Source organism: Dendropsophus ebraccatus, chromosome 2 (genome assembly GCF_027789765.1).
Source record: "Dendropsophus ebraccatus isolate aDenEbr1 chromosome 2, aDenEbr1.pat, whole genome shotgun sequence".
Taxonomy (NCBI): Eukaryota; Metazoa; Chordata; class Amphibia; order Anura; family Hylidae; genus Dendropsophus; species Dendropsophus ebraccatus.
Window position 1 is genome coordinate 187,577,303 of NC_091455.1, and position 15,355 is coordinate 187,592,657.

Here is a 15,355-nt window from a genome sequence, read left to right on the forward strand (position 1 = left end):
GTACTGTAGTACTGCAGATCTTTAGCGCCACTTTGTTCTGATGCGGACGCATCCATGCACGCCCGCGTCAGAACTCTCCACTGCACACCATGGAGCATGCGGCTGGAGGGTTTTCTGCGGCCGCTATTTGTCAGTTTCTCGCGGTGCCGCTAGGGATCCCGGCTGGAGTGTATACTATGTGTATACACTCCAGCCTGGATTCTATAGGCAGCAACGTCAAATATATTTTGGTATTAACCACGGTCGTTGTTGCAATCAGCAACAACGGGCATAGTTTTACGAAAATATACGTAGTGTGAACATAGCCTAAGCTTGTTCCAGTGTACATACTGGTAAAATCCCCATCATTCATATTATAGTTAGAGAAATAAAAGAAAATGAGACGATATTGCAGTATTCACAATACTCCACAGACAACGTAACCTTTATTCACAAATGATTTTTTTTTTTTTTTTTACAGAGGTAGAACAAAATACTTTGTATATCTTTATTATGTACATATAAAGAGTTCTAAAATTATCTGTCTTAGCAGGTCAGAAAGTAGAGAAGAAGTAAAGTGATCAGTGACTAGATACAAGAGCATGCACAAATACACAAGTACAGTTTATTGTTTGCTGGTGTAACAATAGGAACTCCGATTTGTAATTAAAAAATACGAAAGGCTACAATAAGTACCTGGTTTATGAAAGTGTGCGTTCTGTACCCAGCATGTTAGGTAAACTTAAAGGGAACCTGTCATCGTGAAAATGTCGTCTAATCTGCAGACATCATGTTATAGAGCTAGATGAGCTTATTAAACTGATATATAGTTTTGCAGAAAAAAAGTCAGAACAATTTAAAATCTTTTATTGAAATCCCTGCTCTGTCTCTGCTTAGGAGTCCAGTGGGCGGTTACTTATTGATTGACAGCCTTCCCAGTGTAAGGCTATGTTCAGACTACGTAAGAGACTGGCCGTTCTGTGACCCGCCTGGGTTACGGAAAGGCCGGTCTCTGAAAAGATCATCCTGGCCGGTACTGCAGTACCGGTCGGATGATCTTTAGTGCCGCAGAGTTCTGATGCGGGCATATCCCTGCACGTCCGCATCCGAACCCCCCACAGCACACAATGGAGCATGCGGCCCAAGCCGCTCGCTCCACAGTGTGCACTGACATGTTAGTTTTCTACAGCGCCACTATGGATCCCGGCCAGAGTGTATACCATGTGTATACACTCCGCCCGGGATCCCTTCAGTCTGCAGCACTACGAAAGGTCAGTGGAAATCATGGCCGTTGAAACAACTGCCGTGATTCCCATGGAACTTGCATTGTGTGAACATAGCCTAAGCAAGCAGAGATAACTAACTGTCCATCACTGATTAGGACCGCCCAAAGGACTCCTAAGGCTATATTAAACAGAAGTTTAAATGTTTAAAATTGAAGTTAAACTGAATGTTTCCCATAAAACTATTATATATAGTTATTGCCTCAACTATTTCTGCTCTAAGTCATGCTACTAACAGATCAGATTGCATATTCAACATGAAAGGATCTCTTTAAATATATAATTTACAATTAAAGGGTACCTTTAATAATCATGCCATCCATGTCACCTACCAGACACTTTAGGTGATAGTGGCCCAGCCAAGAAAGTGGACAGTTACATATAGTTACATAGTTGATACAGTTGAAAAAAGACGCAGGTCCATCAAGTTCAACCAAGGAGGGTTGCTTAAGGGAAAAGTTTTATGATAAAATCACCTACTGTTTGAATTTTTTAGTTTTTAGGAATTTTTTGTTGATTTAGTATTTTATATTACTATCTACATTTTAAAGTAATCCCGAATTATTGCAGTCTCCAATTTTACCAATAAACCTAAAACTAAGTTGAAACTGTTCTGTTTGTGATGATAAGTAGGAGGCTGCTGGAGAGTGATGTCTACAGCCTAAGACCATGTTCACACAACAATTGTTTTGCAACCGTCTTTTTGAACAGCCATCATTTTGATGCCAAAAGACGGACGCAATCCCGATCATTATTTGCGGCTGAAATTTTCTAAAGATGGCCGTCCAAAATAGACAGCTGCAAGACAACATTGTGTGAACATAGCCTAAGGGTCCTATTAGACAAAGCAATTTTTTCATTTCCAATGTTCCATATATTCTAGTATCTGACCAATCGGTATAACAAACGAATAATGTGTACATACACTGAAAAATTTGTGAAGGTTAACAATGATTTTATGATCAGCTCAAAAGATGACATACAACAAATTTTCATTAGTTACTTGATCATGGAAAGATTACTGCTTAAATTCGAACAATAATCTTTCTGTGTAATAGGGCCCTTAAGATGAAGAGTAGAAATAGACAATAGGAGCCCGGCCTCCTCTCCCCTATCGAATGACCTCTGCACGAGTATGCTTACCAACCAGCCCCATGCAAAAAATAGTCAGGAGATGCTTATTGTGTCTATGTCCATGGGGCTTGCTGTAAAGCATATCTCTTAATGCAGTAAAAAAAAATATATATAGGCAAAAAAAATCACTTTAAGCAACGGCATGAAGCCATAATCCTTTCCTGTGAAGGAGAGGCTTCTGGCACTGTATGGTTTGCTAGCAACCAGACTCCTGTGGTCCGTTTTCCTACTATCACTATTAACTTTTGGCAGGAGACATGGATGACATCATTGGAGATAGCCTTTAAAATAACCCTATTTAGAAACATAGGAACAATTTAAATCATCTGCCATGACCAATTTTGTAAATTATTTGACAGATAAAATTCAATAAACTACAATGCAATCTTATATGAGGGATGGACTTGGTGGGATTGCATCTTCAGTTCTTCGATGTCCTCATGATGGAATAAATAACAAATGATAACTTTATAGACAGGATGCGCTTTCTACAATGATAATTTATGACTGGTGGTTATACATTGTTTTTGTGATTCCTATATTAACAAAATTACTCATTTCACCATCAGAACAATACAACATGGTTTGTGTAAGGAGATGGATCTTCCATTGAGATATGTATCGGAAAGTGAAATGTATTTATACACAGTCTCACTTGAGAATGGGGCTAGCCAGGGTTAGGGACTATGTAAACTTCTTATTAGCTGATACTGCTTTAAAAAAAAGAACAGATACATAGATATTAGAGTTGAGCAATCTTCAAGCATGCTCAAAGCTTACTCAACTCTATTAGATTTGTACGAAAGATGGAGCGTCTCTCTTCATGAACCCCATTAGAGATGCAGGGGCTTTTACCATTACATCATGGATTCTTACATTGTAATTAATTATTTAATTGATTAAAAGAATGTGCATTTATCGTTGACCTCTTGCCATAGTATACAGCTCATGTATAAAGTTGGGTAATTTTGTAAGCATATTAGATTAGTTCACTTATAGTGATCAGGAGTAGTGTTGAGCGATCTTCCTAAATTGTTCGGGTTTGGCGATGTTCTTCAAACCTGACCATTCGGCATATGATTCCCGGTGGCTAGAGTTGTTGGATGCTGCCCAATGGCATCCTGGAAAACATGTATATAGCCATAGGCCATGTTCAGACCTTGTAAGATTCTCAGAAAAGATCTGGCGGGATGATCTTTAGCACCGCAGAATTCTGATGTGGGCACATCCATGCGTGCCCGCATCAGAACTCCCCATTGCCACTCTCTCCATAGTGTGCACTGACAAGGTTTTCTGCGGCCGCTATTCAATAAATAGGGGCCGCAGAAAACTGACATGTCAGTTTTTACGGCGCTGCTAGGGATCCCAGCCAGAGTATATACTATGTGTATACACTCCGTCCGGGATTCCCTCGCCCTGCAGCACAACATAAGTTCTGTACCAATCATGGCCGTTCTGCAACAACGGCCGTGATTAGTACGGAACTTACGTTGTGTGAACATGGGCATAGGCTGTGCCCATGTTTTCCTGGGAGCCCTAGGGTAGCATCCAACTCCTCTACCCCTGAAACGCTGAGCCTTTGGGTTTGGAGAACATTGACGAAGCTGAAAGTTTGGCAGATTTGCTCAACACTAATCAGAAGTCACAGCCTATATGGAGTCACAGCCTATCTGAGAACCTACAGTGTAGTGGCTAAGCACCTATAATACAGCGGGACAGTTCCTCCCTCCCCCCCATTTTTAGTACTATACAGTATCTGGTGTAACATAAATCATTAAAGTAGGTTTTTTGCAGACACTGATCCAGCAGGGGGTGCTATAAAACATCATCTCTGTACCGCAGGAGTATTCTACAGGCTGTAACGGATCTATAGATACATGTTATAGGATAATTATAAGATTGTCTCCAAAGATAGCCAGATATCATTTATTACCATTGAATAAAAATAGAACAGCTGTTTATATTGAAAGGGAAAAAATAATTAAACAGCAAAGCCCCATTCTTCAATCTCTGATCAGTAACTACACTTGTTGGCAGTGAAACGAATATAACATTTTTCATGGTTGTGAAGATGAATGATTGCTTCTTATGAGAAGAGAACTGTGGGAACAATGGTAAAGCTCATAGAATCATATAGCTCAATGTGCAGAGTATTATAAAGGGAATTCCGATTATCATATGATTACTCTGATATGTCCCATGTAACGGTATGACATGTATTGCGGCATACTGAGATTTTTTATACCTATAGTATCTCATGGTTAAATTAACCTTTTGCTTGCCGTTGCTATAGAATGCTGTCATGCATGTCCCAGAATGCACAGGGGCGGCACATGGGGGAGGATATGTGCAATAACACTCACTAAAGGGAAGTTAAGTACAGGGTGGTCCAAATGTAGGTGGACATTATGTGTAATAGGGTTACGAAGGGGGGCAGATATCAAACATGGTGTAAAGTGAAACTGGCTCAGTTGCCCCTAGCAACCAATCAGATTCCACCTTTCATTTTCCAAAGAGTCTGTGAGGAATGACGAGTGGAATCTGATTGGTTACTAGGGGCAACTGAGTCAGTGTTTGATAAATCTCCCCCTTCTTTTGGACCACCATGTATATGACTGATAGAGGGGTGGGCTTGTGCTTGCTCCTTGATCACAACATCCTGTACTGCCCCATGGGAGATATATGGCCCCACCCACTTGACACTTATTTACAAAGTATGTGCTTTGAATAAGGATAATTTACAAAGTAAGAAAAATGTTTATATGGTTCATTATACATAGCATTATAGTACGTGGTAAAAAAAATCTTGGGCATTGGGTTGAGCAGTATGTATAGGTACTGTGTGTATCTGCCATAAACATAACATTTAAGTGTAGGTTTAACCTTCGCAAAGTTAATGCACGCTTAGGCCACGTTCACATTCTGTATGAACATCGGTCGTTGTTTGACACGGCTATTGTTTGATGTGTCAAACAACGGCTGATGTCTCAGATGTTCACCCAGCCGATACTGCAGCACCGGCCAGGTGAACATCACTTTATTTTAATTGCAATGCGGGTACATTAGGGTCTGCCTGCACTCCAATTAGCCATAGAGAACAATGTAAAGTACGTCCGTGAGCCGTACTTTACATTGTGAGAAAAGGCTATCTTGTGCGCCCGCTATTCACTGAGAGTGTATACACTACGCCCGTAATTCCATACAGTGTAATGTAATTATGCACTGTCATTACACAACGGCTGTTGTTGCAACCTGCAACAACAGCCGTTGTTTAATGTAAAAATACGTAGTGTGAACGTGGTCTCACATGTTGCATAAATAGCACATTCTTCATATGTTCTTTCTCGTTTTAGAAGAATTTTGAGAATAAGATGGTAGATAAGTAATAAGGTGGTCATTTCATAGTCTTATTGAGTATGTGTAGGGTGCTGATGCTCACTGCAGAGAGTGATGTCATTTTCTAGAATGATAGGGAGCTATGGGAAACACAACCTATTACTTCGCATAGGTTATCCTAAATGGCTAAAAATAAGGTTCCTTGCTGATTTTAAGGGCAATAAGCGACACAAACTATTCATAGTGAATGGGTTTTCAGAATCCATGTAGAACAATAACTTAGCTGCTCCGAAATAAATCAGAATAAATATATGCAGCATTAGTTATGTTCAATCCCGGCAGAAAATCGCCTCTTTTTATAGCGCGGACTTGTAAATATTCTGCTCGCTGACAAAAAATGTGCAAGCTGGAATCCCATAGGACAGATGTAAAGATGAAATGCTGCGGTAGTTTACAATGAATGTCAGCTCTAATTGGTCCACAAGAAGTCCCCTAATCCGATTAGTATGACCATAACACAGTGTAATGCTTCCACGGTATGAGAGGCAGATTTTAACAGTGGCGTTCACCGGCTGATTTTCAGATGTAATTCCATCACCGGTAATGTACTGTCAAGGCTCGGAGATTTACGGGCAGAGCTCAATCTACTTAGGTGTGAACAGTCACATAGCTTAACTTTCACAGTCCCAACCACGCAAGCATATGATGACCTCCATGCTAACAGCATATTCTAAGCGCTATGGATCAATGGGGATAGTTTTTAATAAGAATAACTGTTATATTGTCCTCACTGTTCTGCTGTCCAATCTAAAGAAGCTTCTATCAACACACAACAGCTCTCTAGACAAAACTAATCCTGCCCAACCAAGCCACAGTTATATGCAGTGATGAGAAAGGGTCACAAACTTTTTATTCCTATGTCCATTGTAATACCAAACTATATGGTATCTTTCTTGCTAATGTAGCATCCAGAATAGAGATGAGTGTAACTTCAGCATGATCGAGTTAGTTTGTTGGGCATTTGAGTACTCCGTGGCTGAAGAAGTTGGATGCGACCATAGGGAGTCCTGGAAAACATGGATAAAGCCATAGACTATAGGCTGTATCTATGTTTTCCCAGACTTGTTAAGGGCTGCATCCAACTTCTTCAGCTACCAGTACTCAAATGCTGAACGATCGGACTCCAGCGTGCTCGAGTTGCGCTCATCTCTAATCCTGAACCATCTAAACCATGGATCTCAAACTGTGTCCCTTCAGCTATTGCAAAACTACAATTCCTATCATGCATGGACAGCCAAAGCCTTGGATTTGGCTGTCCAGGCATGATGGGAATTGATGTTTTGCAACAGCTGGAGGGCCATAGGCTTGACACCCCTGATCTAAGCATACCTGTACCCCTAGCTAACATATATTAGTATATCAGAAGTTAAAGCAATACCTAAACTTCAACCTATATGGTGAGAGATTTAAAAAAAACAAAACAAAAGCCTTCATGTTATGATATACTATTGATATATGGAATTTGTATGATTTGGTTATAAACATTGTGTTGCTACATTGTCAGAGTTACTCCGGTGAATTTTCCATGTTCCTGTAATCTCAGTAAATTCTGGACCATGATAAAAAACTTTTCACCGCTCCCTGTCCTGAAATACCCATGTGCCATTGATAAAACTGGTGACTTTTTCTGTGGCAGAGCCCTTGGTTTTCTAGGTTATAAAATAGACTTTATCAGGGAAATCTGAAAGCAAGAAGCTATAAATTGTATCTCTCTGTAAGGAATTGTGGGGCCATTAACATTTATTGTTATCAGCCGCACATCTCCTGTTTACACAGCCCCTTAAAGGGGATATCCAGAGAGCAGGAAAGGTCCTACGTTTTCTGCTCTCCAGCGCTTCTCTTCCCGTCTGTCCATCCGTGCTGATAGTTCTGCAGATGAAAAGGATGCGGAAGCATTTTGTGGGCGTGGGTTTCTGGAGCATGCAATGTCCCATAGCTGCTCAACATCAGTAGCATCGTGCAGCTATTGATCGCTACCCGCAGCATGCTCCTGCCCTACTGTCATCTGCAGAAGTATCACAGATGGGCAGACAGAAGAAGAGGAGTAGAGGAAAGCAGAAAAGGTAGGACCAATTTATTTAATTGTGAATTGTGTAATACTTTAATTCTCCTGTGGGGGTGCTACAGGGTAGTTAAACACTTGTTTACAGGCTCCCTCACAGTTTACAATTTAAACTATGTAACTAAAATGGATTGTGCAAACAGGAAACTCATCACCATATTATCTACTATTATTTTTGGACTTTGGACTGTCCACACTAGTACATACCCTATGTGTGTAATAATTTATAGTGACCTCCTTACTGTGCATGTTAATTTCAGATTTTCTTTTTGTATAATAAAAATAATTTAGTATAAAGTATAACGTATGGTAAGGCTAAACCTGGATATATATAGACACCCATTTAATAAAAGATTTGACTTTGTACAGTATGAATTTGTATGTTATATGTGTTATATATTTGTTTAATTTCATATATTCTGTGAAATAAAACTAACAATAAATGCACAATTTATTAAAATAAATTAAAGGGCAACTCCAGCCAATATTTTTGTTATACGAAACTTAAATGCAAAATATTTAATAGCATATTTATTTAATTTCCATCATATACTGATTTTCTAAATTCTTTGTACTTTAGGCAATGACTTCGGGCATATATATCAAACTGGAACAAAGAAAAAATAAAGTTGCCCATATTGATTAGGTTGCTATGGGTAACTTTTCTATAGCAACCAGTATTTTCGTCAAATATTTTTTCCCCATTGCCATGACCCTGAACAGGTCGATGTTTTTCACTCTTGGCTGGAATTGTACTTTAGTACAATAAAAATGTTAACTATTCTTAAAATTCTTTAATATTATTTTCTAAAGCTGTATACCTAGACACCAGATAGTTTAACAACCAACTTATTGATGACTGAAGCTTATTTAAAGGCAACCTATCCTATTATAAAATCTATTGAATTTATAGACAACATTTAATAGATAGGAGGGGCTGAGCAGATTGCTATATATATTTTTGTGGATAAATATTGACTTTAACTTTTCTGTTATTAATTTAAGTCCCTGATTGAGAGGGCGGTGCTAATCAGCGAGTGTACATACAGAAATAACTGTCACTGATTAAGACCACCCACTGGACTCCTAAGCCCAGAAGAGTTTAGAGTAATAAATGACAAAATAAACAGAATATTTCCCCACAAAACTATATATCAATCTTCTCAACTCCTCCTGCTCTATAACATGCTACTTGTTGGACTACATTTTCTACATTATGTAGCAGAGTTCCTTTAACAGAACTGTATAAGCCAATGGTCTTCAACCTCTGACCACTGGCTGTAAAAACAAGAGTTCCCAGTATGTCCTAGCCTTTCTTTTAATCATTGCTGAAATAACATTGGATAAAACCGTCATTTCTACTAAAGTGTTTCGAAAGTACGTAGTCATAGTATAATAAACCACTAAAATCTTTTCGATATTCTACACTATGAATATGCTATGGCTAAGAAATTCACCATGTCAGACAGAAGTGATGGTTTTTGTTCATTGTCATTTTGGAAATAAAATACCAGTTTTATTGGTCAATGCACAATGCCGCATTCTTTGTAGTTTTAGTTTCACAACAAACGGAAAGGTCACAGTTTAAAGACGACCGGTAAAGGCAATAATGGAACTGGATATGTGATAGCTTGCAATGAATCACAGCACTCTTATTCTACCAGTATGAGGTATGGGCCAAAGGAAAAACGTAGGATTTAATAAGAGACAATAAACAATAACAATGGTGATGTTCAAGCAAGAAACAAAGGAAAAAAAGACGTTTTATTTTTCTCAAGCGAAAAGAAAAAGACATAAGCAATTTTCTGACCAGGAAAGTTGTGTTTCCCTATATACTATCATTGGGCTGCTGGGAGCAAATGGCTCTCCCAGCAGGGGACAAGAAAGTGGGCACCTGTCTCTGTGCGGTTACTATACATGACACACACCAGGTCACAATTTCCAACAACGTTTAAAGAGATTGATAGGAGAAGGGGGTTGAGGGAAGGATCCCCCGGGTATTCCTTAGATATGCCAAACACTTATTGTGGAAGGGCCTTTAGTATTGCGTTAACTTCCTCTGCCACGGCCGTCAATGCAAACTCAAATTGCTCCTAGAAAAGGAAAAAGAAAATAAAATCAGTAAAACAAGCCGTTGTAGTTGTAGTTTTTCTAGAGCCACGAAAGAGAATCCTAATCATCACAATATGTTCTTCAATCAACAAGTAGATATTGCAGGACTCCCGATGATTGCAGAGAAGCCATTCATTATGCATAAGACAATACATTCTCGACAGAAGAGCGGAGATCCGCGCATGATTTGCATTCATGATAAATCCTTCATGCTGTAGTTCTGCATAACTATATTTTCAGAAATACATCAGAAATGTTTTGAAGTCACTCCAAAGCTGTCCGTACACATGTCACAGCTGTCAGATAAGCCTTCATTCGGACAATAGCTATCTCCCCAGCCTCCCCTCACTTTTCATGGAGTATGTCCGATCCTTCTTTTCCCCTTGGGGAGATGAGTAAGGACAGTCAGGTTTACCTCATTCACATTAGCCAGTTGGACAATTCTGCTAATTAGCATGTAGCCAGCTTTATATCAATGGAAACAGTCCCCCCTATTACATGGAGCAATAATAGGACAAATCGGGCCGATTCGGACTGTTTAGTGATCAGCCGATCAGCCGAAGAAACAATCATCACCTGATCGTTGGTTTAGCTTGTGACCTAAAATAGTTGGGCACCGACCGCGCATTGCTAGCGATGTTATTATTACTTACACTTGGTTGTGGATGGAGACCTTAGGGCGTTCGCCATGGGTAAAAAATAAAGCATTTGAAAAATTTATGGTGAGTGCTGCACCTTTTTTCTTCTTGGATGCTTTTATTATTAGCATTATAGCAAAAGCTACATCTTTCTTTATGTAACCTTGCAGATGAAAGTCTATTCATTCTCAGTCCATGCATAATACTACTTCCTAAAGCAACATAAATTAGGCAGCAAAATTCTCAATGTCCACATATTCTTCTATTTTGTTTTTAAACCTGCATCCATCTGCTTCCTCTTTTAACAAATCTACTGCCCGATCCTATGTTGAGAGACCCCCATAAGCAATAAATAGTTCGTCAATTCCAACAAATTGAACCAACACACGTCTATGGTGTATGAACAACCTTTCATTGCCTATCTTTTCTGTTCTCTACTGTTCACCAACCAATTCCTAACCCAGCTTGCTGTGCCAAACCATCAACTGTCAGGACATAATAGGAAAGTTTTGTAGTTTTGCTATAGCTGGGGTGGCACAAGTTGGGTAGCATGGACTTAGAGGGTCAGGACAATAAGTGTGTTCTCTGAAAAAGGTACAGTAGGAATTTGGAAAACCTTTGACTAGCAAGGATTGATGGGAAATTTTTTTAACAGCTGGAGAGCGAACAATTGGGGAATACTGCTTTAGAGAGTCAGGAGAGACCATTATATCAGTAGGAGAGGGAGACTACAATTGTGTAAAGCCTGGGGAGTTTACCCTACAACGCGCCAATAACCGTAATTGCCCGTACAATACACAGTAGGCCATTTTTGTTCATTTTTTTTTATATCGAAGAGAAATATTGCAGTGGGAATCCATCGCAATCCTTGAAAATAATAACAATAGTTTACACCGGCTGTGAACATTACGTTATTGGTGTAGTAATTTGGGTGGCTGTTTGCCTGGGGACTTCTTCTAATTGGCATTTCTAACCTGATTTTTAATCCTAAGACTTAAAATAATCAAAAAGCCTACAATTTCTTATTTGTATTCTGTCGGCAAATAGTGCGGTTTGTTTAAATCCATCAAGTCTAATTCTCCTGAGAGCACACGGCCCTGGCAAGTAATCAGATACTTATAATTTACCAGGCATTTCTACGAAAGATTTGGGCAGTGTAACTGTCTGGAAACAGAATGGAAATGTGATTACCACGTAGCCAGCGACAGGGCGGCCGCACGCAGCTTATTTACAGAATATTTAGATTTAATTGGCTTTTTTGCTTCCTTTTCACAATTTTTTTTGTATTGTTAATTAACAGAAAATTCATCATAAAGAAAAAAAATTAGAATATTTTCGAAATCATTAACAAAAGGTCAAAAATGTATTTGGGTCAAGTTATTAAATGGGTTGTCATTTCACGTTTTCTATTCGCTTTAATCATCCGTGCCTGTACGGTGACAACATCATCACGTCCAACAAATGAAAATTTATTAGCTAGAATATTTATAGGATGTATTAATTTTTTTCCTCTGCAGGTGACTGTCATCATGCGGGGTGTATTTACTGTAGAGACAGAGCAGGTAGCTATTGTGGGACTGCGGGAGTCAGGGGGTACAGCAATACTTTATCCAGGACTAGAAAACCATGGTTGCTTTTTTCAAAAAACAGAGCTACCCCTGTCCTTGGTGTGCGTGGTACTACAACTCAGCTCCAGTCACTTTATTGGGATTGAGCTGCAATACCAAACACAAACTGAAGACAAAAGTGGCGCTGTTTCTGGAAGAAAGTGGCTATGTTTTTCTATTCCTGGAAAACCACAGATCCACTGCCTCAGTGTGGTGTGGCCTGATTTCAAGTTTTACTATGGCGCTCTATCTCATCTATGGTTATCCCAGGTCAACATGTTCTTCTATGTATACTGATCAACAGACAATTTCCTATTGGCAGTAATACAAATATTTGCTAACCTAGTAATCATTTTGAAACCAATTTTCTTTTTTCAACAAGTTCATCAATAAAAAGAATTTATAGTTATATACATATAGTTTATATTATATACTTGTTGACTATATATGTGACTATTTCACATTTCAGCAGTATTACACCTCCTAACAGTATTTTTGCGCAATTTTCCCTACCCATGAGCTGAAATCTCCCAGCACAGATTGATGTCTACACAAAATTAATCTAGTGTCTATAATGTACAGTATATTCTGTATATCAAGAACTTTACAGTCATGTGAAGTAGGACCAATGGGTATTTGCGTCACTCAACTATTGTTATACCCTCAGGTTATAGGAATGCAACTATGGTCTCTCTTCACATCATGTTTTTCCCCCACAGAAAAAAAATATTACAACATAAATACATAAATGCGTTCATAGGAATCTATTGTCAGATGGAGGCCAAACGATTGACTTTTTGGCTCGTATTTGCCACTTTATGGCAATACAGTAAGTATGGAATGGCGTAGTAGACTATGATATTTCATACTTTGGATACTTTAAAAACGATATGTGCTAAATGAATACTATATACAGAAAGCCTATAGGGGACACATGCAAACTTATGGGAGTCAACGTAGGAATCTATTTACTAGATACCTCAGCTAGATACAGTATTGTCACAGTTAATTTCTGAACACTATACCTATTAGCAATATTAAAGCAAATGTACAACTAGGTACGTCACATATTTATTTTTTACATGTACAGACCGGCGCTGGTGCTGTGGGCTTTTTTTTCTTTGAACCACTGACGGTTTCCCGTGCATGGCCGTGGTCTATTACCGAGCATCAGCTGGGCACAAAGCACTGGGGGCTGGGCTGCCAGCTCCCAGTGTGACGAAACCCCCTCTCTTTGATGCGGCTCCATTACAATCAATGGAGCTGCTTCACAGAGGGGAGACCATCACACTGTGGGCCGGCAGGCCCGCCCCCAGTGCTTCATGCCCAGCCTGTGCTCGGTAATAGACCAGCATTATGCAAGTGAACTTGACAGCAGTTCAAAAAAAGGACCACTGCACCAGCATCCCCGCACCAGCGCAGCACCGGTCTGTTCATGTGGGGGGGGGAAGTGATGTACCTAGCTGCACTGTCGCTTTAATATTAGTATCTTCCTAAAGCAGAGATGCATCTACCTCCTTCTTCTTCTCCTTCTGAGCTCCCTCAAAAGCGGGTGGAACTGATGACAATGTGACATATATTATGCAATAAAATGCGTGGGGCTCTGCCATAAAATGTCTGTCTGGTGACTGTCAACAATACGACTCCTCCGGAGTGATCCCAGGAGAGAGACTAAAACTGACTATCTTCAAAATGTAAATTCTGATCATTTAGCTGTCCAAATAAAGAGTAGGAGGAGGGTAGCCTGACTGGCATCTTCAGGGATGCACCCATGATGTAACTTTATACATATTGTATATTACGGTGGGATATATTGCAGCCTTTCGTTTGATAAGACATGAATTCATGCCAAAATTGTGGCATATTCCATTAGACTACATATGTACAGAGCAATGCTTCTAGGGGAGAATATCTACATACATATGGTGTCCAACAGAGTCTCTATGGCTCCTTACTAAGAAACCATATGGCCTCCATGCATTGATATATAGGCTCAGTGCCAATGTGCAGGAGCCTTGTCCATAAATTTCACTCATATTTTATTATTTAAAAAATTCAACCTTTTCATATCAATTCAAGAATAACATCTTATCCCTCTTCCACCATACAAATTATAAGGGATGGGGAACCTGCGGTCCTCTAGCTTTAACAAAACTACACTTTTTATAGCCACAGTTTTAGCTATCCAGGCATGATGGGAATTGTAATTTTACAACAGCTGAAGGGCCGTAGGTTCCCCGTCCCTGATTTAAATAGATGTTAATATTGTTCTATTGATCTTCTCTGAGCTTTCATTGATCGTGTGTCTCACCTTCGCTCACATTTATTTTAGTTGGAAATTTCTAAATTCTCTATTTCGCAAATGTTCTAAAATGTCCGAAACCTTAAACCGTCCAAATCTCTAAGTGTCTTGAGCTCTTCCAAGATTATATATTCTATCTTCTCCATACAGATGAGAAGTCTGAAATCCGATTCTTAGTCCTCTAAAAGTGTATTTAATTACGATTTCCTCGAGGTTGGGAAATTGACAACAATGTTGAGGTTTTTTTTCATTACGAACCACGTTGCCTGTGCAGATGATACAGGATGGGAGCTGAGATACCCTGAATTAAAAATAGCGGATTCTAATTTCCTCTCTAGCCGAGAGTACATCCTGTATATTAGACCTTGATCGACGCTCCTGATTAGCTCAGAGAAGGTTATTGTTTCCTTTTTGTATGTTATTTCATATTAATTGTTATGGATTTCTACCTCGACCCTCGGGAGAATTCATGTAAACAGAGAAAAAAAGATACATCTTTAGACCCGCTCACTTGAAATATATGCAAAGTAACCCAGCCAGTCATGTGCGCTAAACTAGGTCAGATTCTGTTTTCTCTTTAACATAGGAACAATTACTGAAGAATCTTTAATATACTTTTATCCCCCTGGTGTTATTGACAGTACCTTTGTCTGCACCATTCCTGGTCGCTGGTCTCTCAAGTGCTCCAGGGTAGCAGCAATATCAATCTCTTTAGCACCTGCAACAAACCAGAAATTGGGCTGAGTTCTAAGCACAAGATAATTCAAGTTGCATCTGTCAATCTCTCCCTAGTCAGTTCCCCTCGGACAACAGACCAATTGAAAAATATTAATTCATGCCTC

The 15,355-nt window shown here is 39.3% G+C and overlaps 1 protein-coding gene across 3 annotated transcripts in view; it reads right to left on the bottom strand.

Annotated features, from left to right (window-relative positions):
• Positions 1-9,581: 9,581 nt before the first annotated feature.
• PTPRN2 (protein tyrosine phosphatase receptor type N2) overlaps positions 9,582-15,355 on the bottom strand; it is a 742,556-nt gene continuing 736,782 nt past the window's right edge. For all 3 annotated transcript variants that reach the window (XM_069958896.1, XM_069958895.1, XM_069958898.1), the window contains exons 22-23: positions 15,158-15,231; positions 9,582-9,947 (exon numbers count right to left, since the gene is read on the bottom strand). In XM_069958896.1, the coding sequence (XP_069814997.1) occupies positions 9,876-9,947; positions 15,158-15,231 (146 nt within the window). In that variant the 3' untranslated portion in view covers positions 9,582-9,875. The remainder of the gene's footprint in view (positions 9,948-15,157; positions 15,232-15,355) is intronic.